Source organism: Anolis sagrei, chromosome 5 (assembly GCF_037176765.1).
Source record: "Anolis sagrei isolate rAnoSag1 chromosome 5, rAnoSag1.mat, whole genome shotgun sequence".
NCBI classification, from domain to species: Eukaryota; Metazoa; Chordata; class Lepidosauria; order Squamata; family Dactyloidae; genus Anolis; species Anolis sagrei.
Window position 1 is genome coordinate 47020763 of NC_090025.1, and position 21752 is coordinate 47042514.

Genomic DNA, 21752 nt, shown 5'->3' on the forward strand with positions numbered 1-21752 from the left:
TATCATCACCTATCAATCAGATTTTTTTTTAAAAAAATCTACATTTTTGCTACATTACATCGGATGTGTGGTTGCATTCATAATGAGCAGTTGGATGTGTAATTGTTATCAATCCTTTGTATAGGCAATTTTTACTGAATTGAGTTGATGTACTTCCTGGGAAAGAAGTTTCATTTCTATTATCTGGGGCCTGTTTGCTTTCTGTATTCATGGATTACTTTCAAGCAGGATGGAGGCTTTAATTTGTAACACATGATTGAGTTTTCATAAATTGCTGCACTGGATCTATATCATTCCTGGCCTGATATATATACGTATGTTTTAACAAAGATGGCTTAACATAAGACAGATTTTCATTAATAGAATCCATTCCACCCAGAAGGTGTTTTTTGCAACAAACAGGAAACGTTGCTAAATATAACCCAGAGTTTGAGTAAAGGAAAGATACATTGATGATGTAATATATCATAAATATTATTTGTACTTGCAAGTTTGTCTCAAGGAAGTTAGAAGAATGACATCATAATGGTGACTAAGTTTTATTAGTGTTCTTTTTCTCTTTTCTTAACTCTTTCTTTCTCTCCAAAACTCTCATTAAGGGAAACAGTCTTGAAAATTCAGAATTTTCAACCATTGGGAATTATTTATACAAAAACAGTTTACACCACCATTTCATTTATTCTTGTCATTTTCTTTGAATTAACCAAAATGAATTAACAGTTTTTGACTATTTGATTCTTAGTGACACAAAGAATGGCTGTACATTGGAGCTCTAGCAGAGGGGTAGAATACTATAACGTATTTCCTTGCACCATTTTTTTCATGATCAAAATGGTTACAGTACCATTCACAGGGGAAAGAAAGTAAGCAAGTCTCTCATAAAGCCTAGTATGGAAGAAAGGTAGCTGACAAGGAATTTTTATTAATTTATTTTAGACACTTTATATACTGTCTGGATACCAAGACATTTTGGCATAATGTAAATAAACAAATAAATCAACAGAGGAAATACTTTAATCTTTTGCACTAAAAACATTGACACTTAAAACTGTGTGGTAATTGTGGATGTTATTGACTGGTGGCCAAAGGATTGTAGTGAATCTCTTTATGAAAAAAATCCTAAGAAGGGTATCAGAGCATGTTGAAAATGTTGGAAATAGCAACCTTCTACAAGCCTCCAATACTACTTATTTGTTATGTATATAATTCAGATTTCTTACTGTTTTGTATATGTGTGTATCGGTATGCACTTTTCCTTATACTCCTTGTTGTGTGAGGGCTGCAGACCATGTGACCAGATATGGGGATATTCAAATCATTTTAGATGTCAGTGTGTGTTTGCATCAGAAGCAGTTTTAGAAGTCTGTAGAAACAGAATGCCTTAGAGAACAGACTTTATTAGACTTTAAGAACAGAGAGATGCTTTAGACCAGCGGTTCTCAACCTGTGGGTCCCCAGGTGTTTTGGCCTACAACTCCCAGAAATCCCAGCCATTTTACCAGCTGTTAGCATTTCTGGGAGTTGAAGGCCAAAACCTCAAGCATATCCTCATGAAGTCAGAAAGCCACTTAAATTGCCTCTGTGTCTATCCATATATGTTGTATGTTGAATGTTTGCCATGTAATTGTAATCCACCCTGTGTTCCTTGTGGGGTGAGAAGGGTGGAATATAAATATTGTAAACAGAGATGGCCCTAGGTAATTTTCAATGGTAAGCAAACAGTATTTTGGTGCCCCCCCCCCCCCAACCAATCACTGATATGTATTTTCTGTTCGTCGTGGGAGTTCTGTGTGCCATATTTGGTTCAATTCCATCATTGGTGGAGTTCAGAATGCTTTTTGATTGTAGGTGAACTATACATCCCAGTAACTACAACTTGCATATGTCAAGGTCTATTTTCCCCCAAGAGCGCCTCAAGAGCGCCCCTGGGCAAAATCAACTATACTGCAAATGCTTACTTTGCGTAATGGGTTGAGCCACCCCTGACTGTAAATAAATAAATAAATAAATAAATAAATAAATATGTTGCCATGGTGGCAACAGAGGAGGCTTCCAATTTTGCATAGGGATCAACAGGGGGAAACCAGACGGCAGAGGCTTCCTTGTTTGCCTTTTGCCTTCCTCTGAAGCTGAGAGTGTGAGGCTTGCCCAAAGTTATCCAGTGGATTTCCATGACCAAGCAGAGATTTGAACTCTGGTCTCCAGATTTGTAGTCCAAATCTCAAACAACTCTGGCTCTCACTCTGATAATGCAAGACCTATTAAAATCATTTTAAATGTTTTACCAATAGGTATAACCCATATTATAATAACAAAATGCATTCCCACTTTAAAATTTAAGATATAAATGTATTGACATATTATCATATTTGCATTTCACCATCATTAAGGAACTAAAATTGGACCTGTCCATTAAAACATAGGACATTCTTACAGCTCAGGATTACATAATTTACTATGGTCCAGAATTCAGCATTTTTTTCCAGGGGGTTAATGTTTTTATATGTTATTTCAGTAATGTATACCTTTTTAAATTGTTGATATGAACATTGTGTAAATAGAAACTCTATAAATCTCTTTAAAATGTGCCATTTTTTCAGAAACATATGACCTTTTAAGTCACAACAGTCTGTTGCATGACTCGGCAGGGGAAGCCACATGGTCAAACCTCATATTTCCTTAAATTTATGATTGTTTCTTGGTGGTCTGAAACACTTTTTAAAAAGTTCCCTTTCATAGTTGTAATCTTACTAAATTGTTTAATGTTTGCTCTAATAAAGGTCAGCACAAGTTCTTATTTAGATTTACAATGGGAAATATATAATCCCAGATAGCAACGAAACCTCAAGCAATGAAGTCAGGGATTTCAAGTATTAAGTTTCATTCTAATGATGTGAAGATAATGCCTTTAGCTGCATGACCACCATATTAGCTACAGACCATAAAATAATCTTTATGGAAACAAGAAGTCAGAAATCATATATTCTGACTGCAGCCAAACATTTTCATCATTAGCAATATTTTGTTTGGGAATATCTCCATTACCACTCTCCAACAGTCATGTCAACTTCATTTTTATAGTATGTTTTATTTACATGTGAATATAATGCCTTTTGTTTCTCAATCACATAAGCCAGGAGTCCTCAAGCCTTTTAAACAGAGGGCCAGTTCATGGTCCCTCAGACTGTTGGAGGGCTGGACTATAGTTGAAAAAAAATGAATTCCTATGCATACTTCACATATCTTATTTGTAGTGCACAAAAACCAATGAAAGAACAATACAATATTGTTATTTTCATGTCAGGAGTGACTTGAGAAACTGCAAGTCGCTTCTGGTGTGAGACAATTGGCCGTCTGCAAAGACATTGCCCTGGAGATGCCCGGATGTTTTGATGTTTTACTATCCTTGTGGGAGGCTTCTCTCATGTCCCCACATGGGGAGCTGGAGCTGACAGAGGGAACTCATCCTTGTTTTCCCCAGATTTGAACCTCTGAGCTGTCGGTCTTCAGTCCTGCTGATACAAGGGTTTAACTTCAAATTCAATATTTTAAATGAAGAACAATTTTAACCAACATAAAATCACCAGTATTTCAATGGAAAGTGTGGGCCTGCTTTTGTCTGATGACATAGTCAAGTTCAGACTTAGGACAACACTAGGTCTAAAGTTTAGGACAGGGGGCTGGTAAATGACCTTGAAGGTCTGCATCCCTAGTGATCTATTGCTATGACACAATGAAAAAGAATTCTGAGATTCAGCACTAGAGCTCTCCAACAGAAAAGGCTAAATAATAATATTTCACAAATCTACAAACGCCAGAAGTGTGATGTGAAATGGCTATAAATCTGCAGTGTGGCAACATCCTTAGTCTAAGGGTGCATCTACACTGTAGAATCAATGCAGTTTGAACCACTTTTATTGCCATGGCTCAATAATTATATAATATTATAATAGTAACTTTATTTTTGTACCCTGCCTCCATCTCCCTGAAAGGTCTCGGGGTGGCTTACATGGGGTCAAGCCTGAACAACACAGTTAAAATATGCACTAAAATACATAACAGCAGTATAAAACATAATAAAAATCAACAACATTATAAACATATATAAAAACAAGCATCAAAACCAACAAACAATAAAAATAGAATGAATTTTTTGCATGGGTGGGAAAACTGGTGCAAAAACAATTGAGAGGATAGGGCTAGTGAATAAAGTGCATAAGTCATATGGAAGCTGTTAGATAGCAATGTAAGGTAGGTCATTATAGCTTTGGGTACAAAGCTATAATGCTATGCAATCATGGGAGTTGCAAATTTTACAAGATCTTTAGTCTTCTCTGCCAGAGTGTTGGGATCTCACCAAACCATAAATCCCATGATTGTATAAGTATGTTTAAGATTATGATAGGGTCATCCCTATCTATGGTAGCAACTGAATAAACAGTAATAACCCATTGGACATACTTCTATCTCCATAAATTCATTATTTCCCAAAATTTTGCAGCATTCTGAGAGCCTTCTGAGAAAATTCACTAAAAATGCTTAGGACATGACCTGTAGGACTCATTATCTAAGTTCTTTGTAATTGTCCTCAGCTCGAAATATTTGTTAGATAACTTAGCACTGGGAAATATATTTACAGCCTATTATTTGGCTCTGGACTAATCTAGTAATTGGATAGTTCTGAAATGTCCTTAGGACAGTAAATTCATTCTTGTCTGAATAATATCCCACCTATAAGGAAAGTCAAAATTGCATCTGCTGACAGTAGCATCAAAGGCAGTTTTCTTTGAAAGGTTAAAGGGATAACATTTCTATCTCCATGTGTAGCATTTCTAATTATCTTGAATAACCTGGAAACTATTTTGTCCTGAGTTCTTAAGCTTTTCAGCCTGGGGGACAGAGGAAGCTACTCTCAGACAAGGTGCATCTCACAAGTTGTGTTTATTTATCAGTTAGTAATTAGTTAGTTAGTAATTAGTTAGTAATTAGTAGTTAGTAATTTGTTAGAAACTGGAACAAAAATGGAAGTTTTAGTACTAAGGTAATGCCCATTACTTGAATTTCATGGGTAGCTAATTGTCTTTGACTAATCAAATTACAAGAAAGGAGACTCCATTTAAACATTAGGGGGACTTCTTCACTCTTTCTGACAATGGAATAAACTTTCTTAGAAAATTGTTGACTCTTCTTTAAGGAAATCTTTAAAGAGAAGTTAGATGAGCAACTTTCAGGAGAGCTGTAATTGTGTTTTCCTGCCTAGCAGGGATGTGGACCTGATGACCCTTGTACCTGTTCAATTCTTCTATGCTTGTTTGATTCTCTAGACAGAGTCTTCTCCTTAATAGCCTCCACTTCATATCTAATGAGAGGATTGTCCATAGAAGGCCCAGTGAAGATGATCTGAATGATCAGGCATATTTGACCAGAAAATGTTGTAGTCCTAAGAATTACATATCTTAGCAGTCCATAGAATAAATTAAATCATGTGATGGGATATTGTTATTCCCCATGAAGACCCTCACTCTTTGCTCCTAGTTGAACCCTTTTTAGTTGGAGGGATTAATATTTTATATACAGTTTTTGGGAGGTCAATCTAGACAGCTTCTTTGCATTTGAAGCCTCCATTGCCCTGTCCCTTTAAGATCCCCTTCAGGGTCAGAGCCTCCTGCAAGACACTTCTGTCAGCCTTTTCATGACTTAACCTTCTTCACAATTTGTTCCTCGCTGATATGCTTTACATCAGAACTTGCTATGTCTGGCACACACAGTCGTTTCTCCTAATAAAAACTTTAATAGACAGTGGATTTTTAGTCAGTGTGACTGTATGTTTACATACATGACACTTTATTGTTTGCAACAGTTTCAGCATATCATTGTCTTGCACTAAGAATTTTAAAAAACATTATGTATATTTATTTTCCTTACACTTTGATGGAATCTGGGCTGATTTGCTGAAATATACTGTTTGAATAAAAGTTCTGACAGGTTGACATGTCTGAACTCGACACTAATAAACAAAATGTAGTACAGGTATACCACAGTTAATGAAGTAGGTATGTTCCTGGGCATTGCTTCTTTAACAGAAAATTTGGTATCAGAGGAAGAAATAGCATGGAAGGAATAGGAATAGGTTCTACACTACAAGAACGAAAAGTGATTCAACAAATGTTGGCAAACTCTTTCTTCAAAACGATCAATATGTTTGTTTGAAATGAACCTGGTGGTAAAGCTTGTACAAGAAACCAAAATGCATCCAATATTTTTTTTGAGACTGCCCACAGAATATCACTAAAATGACCTAACATGGGGAATCTGATAGTTCCCATCCCATGTGTAAATAAGTGCCTTTACCTGTTTCTCTGTGAATTGGGAGCTCTGAAGACAATTGCAACCTAACTCTTAAAACCTCAGTTTCTACACATTTTTAAGATGGAGTCCCATGGGGAATAGCCAAAAGTAGTTTTGCGTCATACAATGGGCTCCATGGGACTGCTTTTAAACTGTATAGAAATTGGGGGTGGGGGTTTGATGAGGTCCCCAGTAACTCTATGACAATTTATGATACCACGATAAATTATTTTCTTCACAACATAAAATGTATTAAGCATCAGTTTTCTTCTGTCTTCACTAGTGATTTGGAACTTCCTTGGTTATGGAAACACTAACTCCATGATCTTAATATCAGCACTCTCCGATTTTATGACTTGATCGCAAACTCTTGAAAGCAGCTTTGCAATTGAGTGCCAACAATTGATTCCTGACAAGTTTGTTGGTAAAGAGGCATTGTTTACTTTGGATTCACAGAGTAACACCATTAGATGCAGTCTTCATCAGAGCATAACTTGGATTTTAATGGGATCGTGATAAAGCAATTGTATACATCTATTCAGCTCATAATTGTCAGTAAAGCTACTTGGTGTATAAACCAATTATAAAGAAAATGCTGGTTGCATTCTCGACATGTTTGGATACAAGAAAAGCTACAAAATTTAACATGGATTCTTACTGAAGGTTTTTTGAAGTACTGATAGCCACAGTCTATTAAAAGGTCATTATTGTCCCATGTTCCTAAGAGGTTGTTGAGTCATTGTGCTAAAAGTCTGCATTAAGGCAATTAATGTGAATGACATCCCCAGACTTTATCAGCTCTTCTCTTTCAGTAATTCTCATGGTTCATTTCCTTGAAATTAGCAGAGCCAAAGACCTACAAGGAAACAGAAATAATGAATGAAATGTGTATAAAATAAACATAACATACAAATATGGGCATGAATGACACTGAAACCACATACTAAGTTCAGGGTAATCACAGTTCAAATATTCAACCAAGATACTTTCATTAAGGAAATTGAAATCAGTGTCTCAAAGCAACATGGAAGCAGCTGTGTGATAGTTTTGTTTATAAACTGAGAAAGAGGACAGATGGGTCTACCAGATCTTTCATCTTGTAGACTGTTAATTGGGGGAGTACTTGTAAGGACATTAAAAGGACAATGTTAATGAACTATGGCTGGAATCCAAACTAGGGGTCTAAAAGCAGCTCTTCATGCTGCCAGATAACTTTAGTGAAAGTTTTGGGGATAATCTCTGATAATGGCCCTGATACGGCATAAGGGAGAGGAAGATGAAAATGGGAAGAACCGGTTAAGCTAGCGGTACTTACATGGAAGGACTTGCAAGTTCTTCTTAGGGGCCCCAGGAAGTATGCCCAATATTTAATATTAGTTGGAGCTGAACCCAGAAGAAACGGAAATGAAAACAAAGTCCTCCGTGGAAGAAATCAAGCACTGTTATAAAATGAGTTTTACTGGAGTCCCTGTGCTAGCCAGGAAAAGAGAAGCAATCTAGAAAGGGAATTAATGAATTTCAGACATCATCACAGAAGCCAGTCTTGCAGCTGTATTGGAGACTTTTCTCTGAGTTTTCAAGAAAATAAGGAAGCAGGAAAAATTTACCAGCCTTCCTCAGTAATCATAGCACTTTCTGGCTTGCCAACTTCATGTCTTCACAGGCCATTGGGGATTATACAGCAATGGTCACGGCAGTTCCAGCCTTGTGTTTTGTTGCTAGAGAGCGTAATTCTCCCAGCTAAGCAAGGTCATGCCAATAAATAATTTTTAAAATCCCCAAGATTATTAAAATTAACTTGATTTAGATGTAGGGAGTTGATATTTATTTTACAATTAAATCAGTAAATTTAATCATTACAATGTTTAATAAAATAAAAATAAATGTAATGCAATATTAATGTGAATTGACTATATTAAAATTATGTCAGAAATCATGTTTGTAGGTATGGGTAGTGAAATATTATAGGAGGATTTCCTATTCTTGTGTGTGTGTGTGTGTGAGAGAGAGAGAGAGAATATGTATGTTTTATAAAGAAAAAAATCAGTCTTTGAATACATGGAGTAATACATGGAGTAAAGCCCTTGGGCCTGGCTACCCTTGTTTTAAGCCATGATTCAGGAACTGGGCACAATGAAACTAAATGCTAGTTTCTACTTCACCTCAACTGAGAAAGAAGAGCACATGCTCTTGAGACTTTGCTTGCACTATTTTCTACTCATGGCACTAAACCATATAATATCTTGGATAATAGTAGAGCAGATCCAATGAAATGGGCGCAATCTGTGTTGATGAAAACGGCTTGAATCCCATTGACTTCACTAGTCCTGTTCTATATTTGAGCAGGTCTAGATCCATTTTTTTGGTTAGAGATCTTGCTTGTATCAATGTATATTAAAATGGAGATTGTACAATAATGCATTTATTTTTAAGGCATTTGGAGGGTGGTTTTTGCTATTTATGCTATTCTTATTCTTTCTTTCTTTCCTTCTGTTTTGGAAGGAAGCTTTTCCGCAAACTGCTTCTGGAATTTCTATTACTACAGTGCATGAATTCATAGCTAAACATAGGTAAGGGTAAAGGTTTCCCCTTGCCATTAAGTCTAGTTGTGTGCAACTCTGGAGGGTGGTGATCATCTCCATTTCTAAGCCAAGGAACCAGTGTTGTCTGTAGACACCTCCAAGGTCATGTGGCCAGCATGACTGCATGGAGCCCTATTACCTTGATCTACTCACATTTGCATGTTTTCGAACAGCTAACAACAGGAGGTCATCCTCGTCCCTGGATTCGAACCTCTGACCTTTCAGTCAGCAAGTTCAGCAGTTAAGCAGTTTAACCCACTGCACCACAAAGGCCTCTTGAGGGCTAAACTTATAACTATACAAATTAAGGTAGCATAAATAAATAATGAAAGAAGGGTATTTAGGCACTTCTTGTTTTGTTGTTATTGTTGTTTTGCCCTATATATTCCACACAAAATGATACATTTGTGCAGTGAAACAGTCCCCATATGAGGCCGGGGGATTCTGGTTGCTGTAGTCAGACACATAGGCATGATGCCAAGTTGAGAAGACTAAAGCTACAATATGTTAGCAATGATGAACAGACCACCATCATTGTGAGAACAAATATAGCTTCCTCCAGGGCAAAACAATCTTTTACATATTACACAAGCAATTTAACTGAATTCTGCATATATTGCCAAGACAGTGGGAGCTGGCACTGTGTTTGGGGGCTTGGATAGTCAGATTTTAAGTGACTGCTGATTGTAGAGCTCTTTTTTCAGTGTCTTTCGCATACAGCGAACAACATAGTAATCCAGCAAAGAATTTTCCACAGCCCTTAAGCTTGTTTTCATATGTTCTAAAAGATTACATTCAGGAATCAACTCCATAAAAGTGGAGTAAGGAGGCTTGTGTATCAAGAGCTCCACAAAACAATTGTCCTGTTCCTAGCTCTCAAGGAGCAATCCAGATGAAATGTTTTATAATCCTTTTTTGTGCTGTAGTCAGAAGAGAAAAAAAGGAAGGGAAGAAAGGAGCCAGGCAAAGATTACTCACAAGGGAGGGGGGAAGAAATAGGGGGTTCTCTCTTAAACACAATGAGGAACATAATTAACTTCACAATTCTTTGTGTTTTTCATTTGACTGCAGGGTGGAGATGAAAGAGGTCTCTTAAGCCTTGCATTCCATCCCAATTACAAAAAAACCGGAAAGCTTTATGTGTCCTATACCACCAACCAAGAGCGATGGGCCATTGGCCCACATGACCATATTCTTAGAGTCGTAGAATATACCGTTTCCAGGTATGTATTTCAACTACAATTTCTGCTGCAAATCCCTGGGGTGGTGTAATTTAGAATACTTACCTTGTTTGCCTTCTATTTTTCAAATTCTCAAAATGTTGTTTTTCTGCTCCTTCACACACTGTTATATAGGATTTGGGAGTCATATCTATATCCTCTCAGAAAACATCAGTGATACTAATGCATTCTAGTCATGAGATGCTGACAGCATGAGCAAATTATCTTATTTTGTTCCCTCCCTAAATTATCCTTATGCTCATATATGCATCAAAGGACATTTAGTTTAATGCCAATTTTTTTAACTTTATTTGAGTTTTTAAATACATTACAACTGTACCCTCAATTTGCTTCTGACATGATAGATAGATAAATAAATAAATAGCACAACCTGATATTAGAGCCTGGAACTTTCTCCCTGGTCCTCATAGGAAGGAAGAAGTATCTTACAATGGGAATGCCCTCTTGAAAAGAGTATGTATGTGTTCTATGTCTATTTTATCAGAATGGCATATTCTATGAAACTTCAATTGGCACTTCTAATATTAGATTTAATTGCATTTCCAGGGGCTTCCTGGCAGGGCCCATGTTCTGTGATATTACAAAGGGCTGATTCTAAATCTCAGGTCTTGTCTCAATAATCTCAAGTGTCTGTGATAGTAATGACTTGGCAACCTCCTCCATAATTAGGGGTATAATTCTTCACTAAATTTATTCTTAAAGGACACCAATAAAGAATTTTAGCCATTTTCTTCTGCTGCAAGAAAGTATTTGAAAACAACGCAGTTTTAAGGGCTATTTGAAAAAAATGTTTTATGCAGAAAAAGAAATGTTAATCACTGCATTGAAAATGTTATTTTCTGCACAGAAAATGCTGTAATTGAGGATTTATTCTGCATAAAATTCACACAGTTGATTTGCATAGAAAACAGCTAATTCTGTACAGAAAACAGCATTTTCTACACATGTGTTAATATTTATGCTATAAAATATTATGTCCATTCAGAAAAGACTTTCCTGTGTAGAAAAATATTGATTTCTGCACAGTCCAATCACATGCAATTTTTTCACAGATTAAAACTCAAACTGTGAAGACTGTTGTCAGTCTAGGGTTTTTCTTGTCAGTTTCTCAATGGCCGAAAACATGTTCAAATATTTTCAAATATTATTTCCATAATATAGAATACAATCAGGTTGCTGGCATACAGGTGTTTTGAAGTTAAACTACTTAGTCATTGGAAAATCTGCAACAAAAACTAACAGCCTCATCATAAAGATTAGGCAAAGCCTGGCATCTAGGAGGTAAGAGAGCAGCAGGGCAAATTTGTCATCCCGTATGCAGCTCACTCTCTGCTACTTTCCCCATTACATGGGGGAAGTATTATATTAATGGTGCTATCTTCTTTGTACTCATGTAAAGATTAGGAGGATGAAGTAATTGGAGGAGGAGGAGATTTGTGGTCCCATACCATGTGTTTTCTTAATGCCTGGCTTACAGACCTGGGGTCTCATGACAATATGGAGGAGGCACCCCTGTCCCATTGCATACATTGTAGAAACCATCTTTCCTAATCTTCATTTTCTCCATGGAGTCCTCAGAAGCCAGGAAACAGACAGCACAGAGCCCAGCAGCCTTCTGTTCTTCTCATAGTTGCTGCCACGTCTTTCTCCCTTTCCCCATCACTGTGATTGTCACCATCTCCACTGTCATACTTACACTGGCAGCAGAGGCTATAGGACTCCACTGGAAAAAACAAGGAAAACTGACCTAATAATATCATGTTTGCAATCAACATAGTGTAGAATGCTCTCTAAGGACATCTGTCTGGACGGTTGTCTTACAACCTCATCATTCAGGTCTAGATTTGGTGGTTTGCCGATCACTCACTGTCACTCACTGAGCTTGCCAGCGCTAAACACATGATGTGCCAGCTCCATGTGTTAAATTGTGTTATTTAAATGGTGTATTTTAATATTTAGATAAATGTTTTTTAATGTATTGTCGAAGGCTTTCATGGCTGGAATCACAGTTCTTGTGGGTTTTTTCGGGCTATATGGCCATGTTCTAGAGGCATTTCTCCTGACGTTTCACCTGCATCTATGGCAAGCATCCTCAGAGGTGAGCCCGAAAAAACCCACAAGAACTGAATATTTTTTAATGTTTATGTATTGTACCCAGGCATTGAATATTTGCCATGTATATGTTGTGTTTCGCTCTGAGTCCCCCTTCGGGGTGAGAAGGGTGGAATAGAAGTGTTTTAAATAAATAAATAAATGAGTGAAGGAGATCAGAACTGGTGTGCCACCGCCACCCTGGTAACCCAGGAAGTTTCCCATGTTGTCATTCCTTCAATGGGAAAAGTTGTGCATACCATGTGTGGGCCATGCTTTCCCCTGTGTGAAGAGCTGCCAGAGGAGCCGGGCAAAGTGTGGTGTGTGGCGGTGACTTCCCAATTCCCAGTGGTGAACTGGAGTGCTGCCAAGAGCAGCTGCTGAAGGTATGATGAGGTGGTTGTAGCACCGGCTTTTAGATATATCTTATCATCCAGTTAATAATACCTAACCCATCTATCTATCATGTATCTACTTTTGTCCAGGATGCAGCTTCCAGTATTCTTTCTTAGGTCTATCCTCCATATTACTTGACTATCTCCCATCCTGGTATTAGTGAGGCCCATACCCAGCAAGCTTCTGAAATCAGAGGAAATGACCAAAAGATTATGAGAGACCACTCTAAATTATTGGCAACTACTACAGGCTACACTGCCAAGTTTATGGGGATATTAGATAACGTTTATTTTGTAGCAAAGTGTCTGTCCAAAGCCTTCTACTGTCATACTTACACTGGCAGCAGAGGCTATAGGACTCCACTGGAAAAAACAAGGAAAACTGACCTAATAATATCATGTTTGCAATCAACATAGTGTAGAATGCTCTCTAAGGACATCTGTCTGGACGGTGTGGAGGAGTTGTCTATCTCTCCGTTCCCATGGACCGACCACTTCCTGATCAGATTTAGGCTCACTGCGCCCCCTAACCTCCGCAAAGGTGGAGGACCCATTAAGATGGTCCGCCCCAGGAGGCTTATGGATCCGAATGGATTCCTGATGGCTCTTGGGGATTTTCCCGCCTCCTCGGTAGGTGACCATGTCGAGGCCTTGGTCGCTCTCTGGAATGGGAAGATGACCAGGGCTATTGACAGGATCGCTCTGGAACGTCCCCTCTCAAGTAACCGAGCTAAACCAGCTCCTTGGTTTACTGAGGAGCTGGCAGCGATGAAGCGAAGGAAGAGGGAACTAGAGAGCGTGTGGCGCTCGGACCCAAGCGAGCCAAATCGAGCACGGTTTGTGTCCTTTCTAAGGGCATATGCCGCGGCAATAAAAGCCGCAAAGAAATCTTTCTTTGCGGCTACTATTGCGTCTGCAAAAAACCGTCCGGCGGAGCTGTTTCGGATTGTCAGAGGCCTTTTAACTCCCCCTACCTCAGGTGGGAGCCCTGACAATTCGGCCACGCGCTGTGAAGCATTTGCTCGGTTCTTTGCAGACAAAGTCGCTTTGATCCGCTCTGGGCTGGACACCACATTAAATGCAGTCTCTGTGGATGTGACACAAGCACCTGCTTGTCCTATTTTGATGGATTCTTTTCAGTTTGTGAAGCCCGAGGATGTGGACAAGATACTTGGAGGAATGAGGCCCACCACGTCCATCCTAGACCCCTGCCCATCCTGGCTTCTGAAGGAGGCCAGAGGGGGATTGGCCGAGTGGGTAACGGTGGTGGTTAATGCCTCCCTTCGGGAAGGCAAGATTCCAGCGAGCCTAAAACAGGCTATTATAAAGCCGCTGTTGAAGAAACCATCATTGGACCCCACCAAATTCGACAACTTTCGGCCCGTTTCCAATCTTCCCTTCTTGGGCAAAGTCATGGAAAGCGTGGTGGCCTCACAACTCCAGGTATTCTTGAGAGACACGGATTATCTGGATTCGGCACAGTCTGGTTTCAGACCGGGACATGGTACCGAGACGGTCTTGGTCGCCTTAGTGGATGATCTGCGCCGGGAGCTAGACAGGGGGAGTGTGTCCCTGTTGGTGCTCCTGGACCTCTCAGCGGCCTTCGATACCGTCGACCACGGTATTCTTCTGGGGCGCCTTGCAGAGATGGGTCTCGGGGGCACTGCTTTGCAGTGGCTCCGGTCATTTCTGGAGGGTCGTACCCAGAAGGTGTTATTGGGGGACTCCTGTTCAACACCACAGCCTTTGACCTGTGGGGTTCCTCAGGGTTCTATCCTGTCCCCCATGCTGTTTAACATCTACATGAAGCCGCTGGGTGAGATCATCCGGAGTTTCGGGGTGCGGTGTCATCTGTACGCAGATGATGTCCAACTCTGTCACTCCTTACCACCTGCTACTAAGGAGGCTGTCGAAGTCCTGAACCGGTGCCTGGCCGCTGTAATGGTCTGGATGAGGGTGAACAAACTGAAATTAAATCCAGACAAGACAGAGGTACTCCTGGTCAGTCGCAAGGCCGAGCAGGGTATAGGGTTACAGCCTGTGCTGGACGGGGTCGCACTCCCCTTGAAGGCGCAGGTTCGCAGCTTGGGTGTGACCCTGGATTCGTCGCTGAGCCTGGATCCCCAGGTTTCAGCGGTGACCAGGGGAGCATTTGCACAGCTTAGGCTCGTGCGCCAGCTGCGCCCGTATCTTGGGAAGCCTGACTTGGCCACGGTGGTACACGCTTTGGTCACATCCTGCCTCGACTACTGCAACGCTCTCTACGTGGGGCTGCCCTTGAAGACGGCCCGGAAGCTCCAGCTAGTCCAGCGCGCGGCAGCCATGTTGTTAACAGGAGCAGGGCGCAGGGAGCATACAACGCCCCTGCTGTCCCAGCTCCACTGGCTGCCGATTTGCTACCGGGCCCAATTTAAGGTGCTGGTGTTATCCTACAAAGCCCTAAACGGTTCCGGCCCAAAATACCTTGCAGACCGCATCTCGGCCTACGAGCCCACGAGGACCTTGAGATCATCTGGGGAGGCCCTTCTCTCGGTCCCGCCTGCCTCACAGGCACGTCTGGCGGGGACGAGAGAGCGGGCCTTCTCGGTGGTGGCCCCCCGGCTGTGGAACTCCCTCCCTGCTGAAGTTAGACAGGCGCCCTCCCTTTTGGCCTTTCGTAAGGGCCTGAAAACATGGCTTTTCGAGATGGCTTTCAACTGAGTGCTATGTTATTGGAAATGACGACCGGAATGGACTACGACTATGAGAATGATTATGTCCCCATGATATGACGAAGCGGATTTTTAGTATAAGTAGATGTTTGTAGTAGTAGAATGTTGGTCACTGTCTTGATTTATTGTAAATTGTCTTTTTCTATGTTGTTGTACACCGCCACGAATCGCCCTAGGGCTGAGAGCGGCGGTTAATAAGTGCAAGTAATAAATAATAAATAATAATAAATAATTCTATCCCTGACATACTATATATATGTAAAAATGTTGCTATGGTGCATGTAAAATATATGGAACACAATTTGAACAGAAATATGTAACTGGAGTTAGTTCTGTTTTCTTTTTCTGTGGTGCAGGAAAAATCCACATCAAGTTGATACAAGAACAGCAAGAGGTTTTCTAGAAGTTGCAGAGCTACATAGAAAACATCTTGGAGGACAGCTGCTATTTGGTCCTGATGGATTTTTATACATATTCCTTGGTGACGGGATGATCACAATAGATGACATGGAGGAGATGGATGGTCTAAGGTATAGTTATTACAATCGGATAAGTTTTTGAAAAATACAAAATTCACAATCTAATTCATTACTAAACATGTGGGCAAATCCTGTACCCTACCCCATGTCACAGGCCAGAGTCATAGATCTGGAAATATTTTTTTAAATAAATGTAGCTGCTGTGTTATTCTTATTCATTATTTGCAAAATCATGGTTAAATTCTACAAAATTGCAAATTCTCTGTAGTGCTATTTTAAAACAATCTTTGTAGTACTGCATAAAAATAAACATTTTAGTACTTGTTCTTAGTACATTTTTATACATTTCCTGAAATTAATGGTGTTGTCCTTCAACTTCCTCAGTGATTTTACAGGTTCTGTGTTGCGCCTGGATGTTGACACAGATTTCTGCCATGTGCCTTATTCCATACCACGAAGCAACCCACATTTTAACAGCACCAATCAACCCCCTGAAATTTTTGCCCATGGACTCCACAATCCAGGCAGGTAAGTGGGTATAATGAAGGAAACCTAATAATTGGAATAACAACCCAATGTAGATCATTGCTCTACATGAGCAATTTTTTTATACAGTAGTCTCTCTTATCCAACATAAACAGGCTGGCAGAATGTTGGATAAGCGAAAATGTTGGATAATAAGAAGGGATTAAGGAAAAGCCTATTAAATGTCAAATTACATTAGGATTTCACAAATTAAGCACCAAAACATCATATTTTACAACAAATCAAAAGAAAAATCTATTCAATACACAGTAACGTTTTGTAGTAATTAGTATATTTATGAATTTAGCACCAAAACATTGCAATTTATTGAAACAGCTGTGAATCTGGGTGGGAGGCAGGCTGCGTTGGATAATACAGAATGTTGGATGAGCATAGGTTGGATAAGCGAGACTCTACTGTATATATTTTGAACATGGTTGACATCAAGGAAGAAAGATGATCTCCACCTACCCCTACACCATATAGTTTTGGAGCAGTATAGAGATAGACTGTTCCTAAGGCCTCATCTGTACTGCCATATAATGCAGTTTGAAAATGCAGTTTAACTTCATTGAACTGCACTGAACTGCAGTATATGAGTTTCAAACTGCTTTATATAACAGTGTAGACGGGACTGACACAAAGTGATGAGGTGAACATTGTCATAGCAATGTTCAGCATCTAATTCTTGTCTATAACTTCTGGCGTAGTGAAAAAAACTCTGGAAAAAAATTGTCTCCTTGCATATTTAACAATATATGCCAAACCAAAGAAATAATTATAACCTAGGCAGCTAAATCATGTTAAACATAGCTTAATGGGAACTAGTACAACTCTTTACTTTCTTTCAGCTAAAAACAACATAAGCAAAGGCATGTAGCCAGGGGGGAGGGGCTTGAGGGGCTTGAGTCCCCCCCCCCAAATTCTCAGGGTGGTCCGTGAGAAGGCCTTAGTGGTAAATTATTTAAACAGTTATGTTTATTCATATCATGATCTGATCACCATGATCAATATATCCCATATTGGTATTGGGGTAATGATACAAAAGGTTTGCTAGGGTAGATCTTCAGCCCCCCTCCCTGAAATCAAACTCACTCCCCCCCCCCCCCAATCAAAATCCTGGTTAGGGACCTGCCTGCACATAAAGGTGAAAAACATTATTTTGATGCATAAACCAAAGTAACTAAAGATGATCTATATAATTTTGCTTCTATTACCATGTTTCTGCACAGGTGTGCTGTGGATCGCCACCCAATTGATGTGAACATTAATTTAACAATACTTTGTTCAGACTCTAATGGGAAGAATAGATCTTCTGCAAGAATACTTCAGATAATTAAAGGGAAAGATTATGGTAAGTTCTATATAACATACAAAGTATTGTACAGAATAGTCTTCAGGAAATGTACCTAATATTGAGACTGCGTAGAACATTCCATAACTATGATATACATGTCACATATAAAAGAGACCAAAGAACAGACTCAAAAATATTTTGATATATTTTATAGCGCTAGAACTCTCATTAAAGGCATATTAGCCAATTAACTGAAAGGTTTACACAAAGCGTAACGTAACGTAAATTTTATGTGCATATCTTTCCATATAAGTAATTCCAATTTATTTTCTAAACCTTTTGGGAAAAAATGGATGATGTAATTTTATATGATGTGACGTGTCAACAAAGTAAAATCTTGAGAAATAAACTGAAAATAATTAACAGGTTTTAAAAATATGCTATCCTGCCAAATTAATCAATAAATCAGGAGATATTTAGGGTACAGTCCAGGGAGGGTGTTCATGAGGCCATAGGGTATTACAGACCTCAATCCCATTGGTAATATTACTCAAAGCAATTTAGCAGAGATAACAAGGTTGGCTAATGCTTTAGTTGCCACATGTATGCGTCAAAAACTATTTGTATCCAGTTGCTTCCAGTTGGGCTGTTCTGATATATTTTTGTGCAAACTATCAAGTCTTGTCAACCTTGAGAGCCTCTTTCATTTTAAAGGCTTCCAATCCTATATTAACAGATACAAGTTTTTGAAATAATCCAACAATGATCATAGCGTGGTGCAGAATTATGTGCAGTTAGTTCTCTTAAAAAATAAATGGAATTTGAGTATGCCTAACTCTGTCCTAGATTTCATAAACAATGCACATATTTGTGGCTATAGTTTATAAATGCAATACTGAATATGGTTTGAGAAAAGATTTCTTAAGCCACAGTTACAATGGAATTTTGACTGAATGTCACATCAATCAAATGAACCAATATTGTGACATAAAATTATTACCATCCAAGGAAAAACACAATTAAAATAATGTGGCTAGTTGCTTTAAAAAAGAATAAGATTGGGTTACACAACAGCAGTTCCTAAACTTGCAAACTACAGTCTTCCCAAGAGCTTAGATTAATGCAGTGGTCTCTAGATTTCTAGAGTTCAGGAAAATAAACTTCTCATTAATTTAAAATTATACATTCGGGAAAAACAAGTGAAAGTATTGTGGCACCATAAAAATTAGCAATGTTTTTGTGGCATAAACATTCATACGCTAAAATTCACTTCATCAGAGAAATGAAGGGAAGAATAAAATAATTGTAGAGTCAAATGACAATGGGACACAAAACATAGACTGTGGAAATTAAATTAGTGTTTAACTCTAAATAAAATAATCATAGAGATTATTCGTAAACAGTTATCATTGGAAACCAATTCTACTATGGCTCAGTTTATTAATATTTGTAGTAGGATGGGAGACATTTGCCTTTATTAATACACTGGGAAATAGAATCCAAGGTTGTTATTAGTTCTATTTCAGTCTTTTCAGGTTGTCATATCTCTTCTGAAATGCTTCTGTGGCAGAATAACTTCATTTTTTGAAGAAAAAAAACCCCTTTGAGCTTTGGTTTTATTTCATTGATCTTGAAATATGTTTTGATGTTATTATAAAAGCTTTAGATACTTCATCCAGAGACCTCCTTGCTATTTAGATCTTACAGATACCAGAGCCCCAACCAGGGGTTCATTTACAGTAGAGCAAAGTGACAGTAATTTTAACTGCCATGGCACAATACTATGGAATCATGAAAGTTGTATTTCTACCAGTTTTAGCTTTTTTGCCAAAAAAAATTGCTGGTGCATCACAAGATTCCATAGTATTGAGCCATGACAGTTAAAATAGTGCCAAACTGCATTAATTCTACAGTGTAGATGCACCCTTGATGCAGACTAGATAGTCCTATAAGCTAGCCAGTGCAACTCATCATAGAAGGGATGTCAACACAGCAGATAAATGTATATTTAGCTTTCATCTTCCAGTACCTCAACAGCCTTTCCTACACCTTATTTCTACAGCTATGTCTATAGAGGATGGAAAAACATCTATTTCGGAGGCTTGCTTGTACTATTGGAAACATAAGCATATTCTTTCAAACTGTAACCTTCACAAAGTATAAAATCAAAATAAATGCCTTATTACCGAAAGCCCTGTGGATTCCAAAACCGCTTCCAGATTCTTCCTATTCATGATTCTTCTCTGGAAACATGCATTTGCATTCCGGCTTCCACATCCATTTTTCATTTTCCTTGAGACATAGGCCTGAGGACTTCCAGAAGTACACTCACTTAAAATAACATGAGCTGTAATTAAAAGAATTCCATGTACATTGCATTACAATATAGGATAATCATATTGAATAAGATCACCATGGCTGTTTTCTTTTAATGGCGAAGAATGTTATGTATCTTTAACATTTAATCCAGTGTCTTTAACATTTAATCAAACATAAAGTCTTGACATTAGATCTTTTTAATTTGTTGATAACATGTTTATATGACAATAAAGATAAGCAGCATTAATAGCAATTTGAGATTGTCTTGAGTCCCTTTAAGTACTAATCTGGTATTAAGTCTTACTAAAAATGATGGAATTTACATATGAATAAGAATCTAACATTAAAAATTGTTGGGTAAAGGAACTGTAATTTTATTGTAATCTAAATTCTGTGTAGTACTTTCCAAAACTGTTGCTATTGAATAGAAATTATTTTAATTCTTCTTCTCTTTATCAAATAAAGTCTTTGACAAATAAAATTGCATTCAATCTAATACTGTGGTAGTTCCTCCTTAGAGAGTGAGCCTTCACTTTTGGAATTCAAGCCATTCAGTAGTGGGCCACTGGTTGGTGGATTTGTATACCGAGGCTGCCAGTCTGAAAGACTATATGGAAGTTACATATTTGGAGATCGCAATGGGTAAATTTCTGATTTTTTTTTTAAGTGCAGAAAATCAACAGCTTTGAAATGTCTACATTGTATATATTGATCATAATATCCTTCTAGGTCACTTTGCTAAGATGTATTCTAGAAGTATAGTGTTATTTTAGCTCTCTTGATTTCTGGAAGATCAGAATTGGAAAGGGATGTTGAAAGATTCAATTTTCAGTACATGATTATTTTTTTCAAAATCCACATAAAATCATTGAAAAATGTAATCAAAATGTCTGGCCGAATATAGCACCAGCACATGGATGACATACAGTGCTACTTTTCTTTCCCATATAGTGCCACAATGGGGCTAGATTTGGCAGCAAATGCCGATCTAGCCCTGATCAACCACGGAGCCAGCTGGCTCCATGGGTGCAGAGGGGCTGAACTGGCATACCACCTCTGTCTTGGCAACATAGGAGGCTTCCTATGTTGCCCAATGTATGGGGGGAAGCCGTGCGCACTACACATGCTCCAGTCTTCCCCTCTTGTTAGGTGGGCAATGCAAGGTGTGGGATGCCAGATTCCCCACACCTCGAGGCAAAGCGGACCATTGCCTCCTTCTGCCAGCCATCTGATGAGGTGGCCAGAGACATAGTGGGAATCCTGAGCCAATTTGTGAAGGAAGTTCAGAGATGGGATAAATTAGGATCATCTCAAAAGAAAGAGATACTGTGGGCTGGAAAATCTGCTGATCTAGATGAAGATATCCTCTCTACAACTAGATGAAGCATATCCTCCAATTGTCCCAATTTGCCAAGGAAAATCTCAATGAATCCTCTGTCATTCTGTTTTTCAGCTGCTTCTAAAATGTCCCAAGTCTTCTCTGTTCCTCTCACTTTGCCCCTTTGGCCTCAATTGACTTGAATGTATTTCAAAGTGATTTGCATTCATCTCATTTGAGGGAGAGCAGAAAGGGTGACATCTTTGCTCTCCCTGTAGATTCAGGTGCTACAGCTTTTCCTATCTTGTCTGTTTTCCTCATTTAATAACTTTTCTAACTTGACCACATACTGATGTTTCTTTGTCACATTTGTCCAGTTTTCTTTGGAGGGTGTGGTTTAGCCACTGGTTTGGATGATGAAAGACTAGTCTGCTACTTGGTGATTT

General features: G+C 38.8%; 1 protein-coding gene and 1 long non-coding RNA gene across 4 annotated transcripts in view; one reads left to right on the top strand and one right to left on the bottom strand.

Moving 5' to 3' along the window:
- HHIP (hedgehog interacting protein) overlaps positions 1–21752 on the top strand; it is a 97819-nt gene that overhangs the window by 59215 nt on the left and 16852 nt on the right. For all 3 annotated transcript variants that reach the window (XM_060778892.2, XM_060778893.2, XM_060778894.2), the window contains exons 5-9: positions 10002–10153; positions 15725–15898; positions 16232–16375; positions 17605–17726; positions 20507–20630. In XM_060778892.2, the coding sequence (XP_060634875.2) occupies positions 10002–10153; positions 15725–15898; positions 16232–16375; positions 17605–17726; positions 20507–20630 (716 nt within the window). The remainder of the gene's footprint in view (positions 1–10001; positions 10154–15724; positions 15899–16231; positions 16376–17604; positions 17727–20506; positions 20631–21752) is intronic.
- On the bottom strand, positions 6827–20011 carry LOC137097163 (uncharacterized). Its single transcript, XR_010910003.1, has 2 exons — positions 19856–20011; positions 6827–7204 (listed from the first exon to the last, which is right to left on the bottom strand). It is a non-coding gene; the product is annotated as an uncharacterized lncRNA (long non-coding RNA).